Consider the following 1226-nt stretch of genomic DNA (forward strand, 5'->3'; position numbering starts at 1 on the left):
CCCCAGCTCCAGGGCCCTTCCCTGGACACGCTCCAGCCCCTCCAGGTCCCTTCCCTCACCCAGACCTGCCCCCAGGACTTGAGGTGCCCCCTCCCCAGCACCCCCAGCTCCCCCAGCTGCTCCTCACAAGTTCTCCAGCCCCTTCTCCTTCTGCTCCAGCCCCTTCCCCAGCTCCAGGGCCCTTCCCTGGACACGCTCCCTGGACCCCCCCTGTGCTCTTACCCTCTGGTATCAAAACCCACCAGGTAGATGTTGAAATCCTTGCTGAGGTGACTCCCAAGGCTTCAATGAGTGTCCTCGGGGTTATTCCCTGCCTGGAAATCCAGGTGATCCCGTGGGAATCTCTGCTCAGGCCCCCAGGGAGGGTCCTGCTCTGCAGCCTGGGATGAGCCAGCTCAGCACCGTTGGACACCTCCCCCCTGGGCTTGGCAGCTCTTCCCTCCCACCTGGAGCCTCCTGGGGGGGCAGAGCAGGTTCTCCCACTCCCCCAGTTTCTCTCCCTGTACCCCTCAACATCTCAGCCTTCCCAGCCTGGTGGGACATGGATGTGAGATGGGACTGTGTCCTCAGCCCCTGGCCGGGCTCCTGCAGCTCTGGGTGCTCTAGTTGTGCTGGAACTTCCCTGCACTGAGCAGCCCAACCTTTCTCCTGCAGATTCAGGATCTCCTGTCATCCCAGGAACAGCAGAAACCTGCTGAGACAGAGGCCAGCACGGCAGACACAGGTATGGGGTGGCCACCTGGGGGGGACTGGACAGCAGGAGGGTTGAGGTTGTGGCAGGATCATTTGTCCTCCTGTGTCTGGTGAGAAGGGTGAGGAGCCTGGGAACAGGGAAGATGGAGAAGGAGCTTGGTGAGATCATGGGATAGTTTGGGTTGGAGGGACCTTGAGGATCATCTGGTCCAACCTAGATCATCTAGATCATCCCTCCTGCCATGGGCTGGGAGGTCACTGCATCACATCATGGGCTGGGTTGGAAGGACCTTTAGAGGTCACCTCGTCCAACATCAGTCATCTTAGTTGTAGGTCATCTAGTCCTGGGTCCTCTGGTCAAACCCTCCTGCAATGAGCTGGGAGATCACTGGGTCACAGACTGGTTTGGGTTGGAGGGACCTTTAAAGATCATCTAGTTCCAGATCATCTAGCCCTAGGTCATCTACTCCAACCCTCCTGCAATGAGCTGGGAGATCATTGAGTCACAGACTGGTTTGGGTTGGAAGGACCTT

At 58.8% G+C, this 1226-nt stretch overlaps 1 protein-coding gene across 1 annotated transcript in view; it reads left to right on the forward strand.

Annotated features, from left to right (window-relative positions):
- LOC104390074 (heat shock factor protein 1-like) overlaps positions 1–1226 on the forward strand; it is a 55419-nt gene that overhangs the window by 52673 nt on the left and 1520 nt on the right. Inside the window, exon 10 of the mRNA XM_009999168.1 lies at positions 655–724. Within this exon, the coding sequence (XP_009997470.1) occupies positions 655–724 (70 nt within the window). The remainder of the gene's footprint in view (positions 1–654; positions 725–1226) is intronic.

This window comes from Chaetura pelagica, unplaced genomic scaffold (genome assembly GCF_000747805.2).
Source record: "Chaetura pelagica isolate M959 unplaced genomic scaffold, ChaPel_1.0 scaffold131, whole genome shotgun sequence".
NCBI lineage: Eukaryota > Metazoa > Chordata > Aves > Apodiformes > Apodidae > Chaetura > Chaetura pelagica.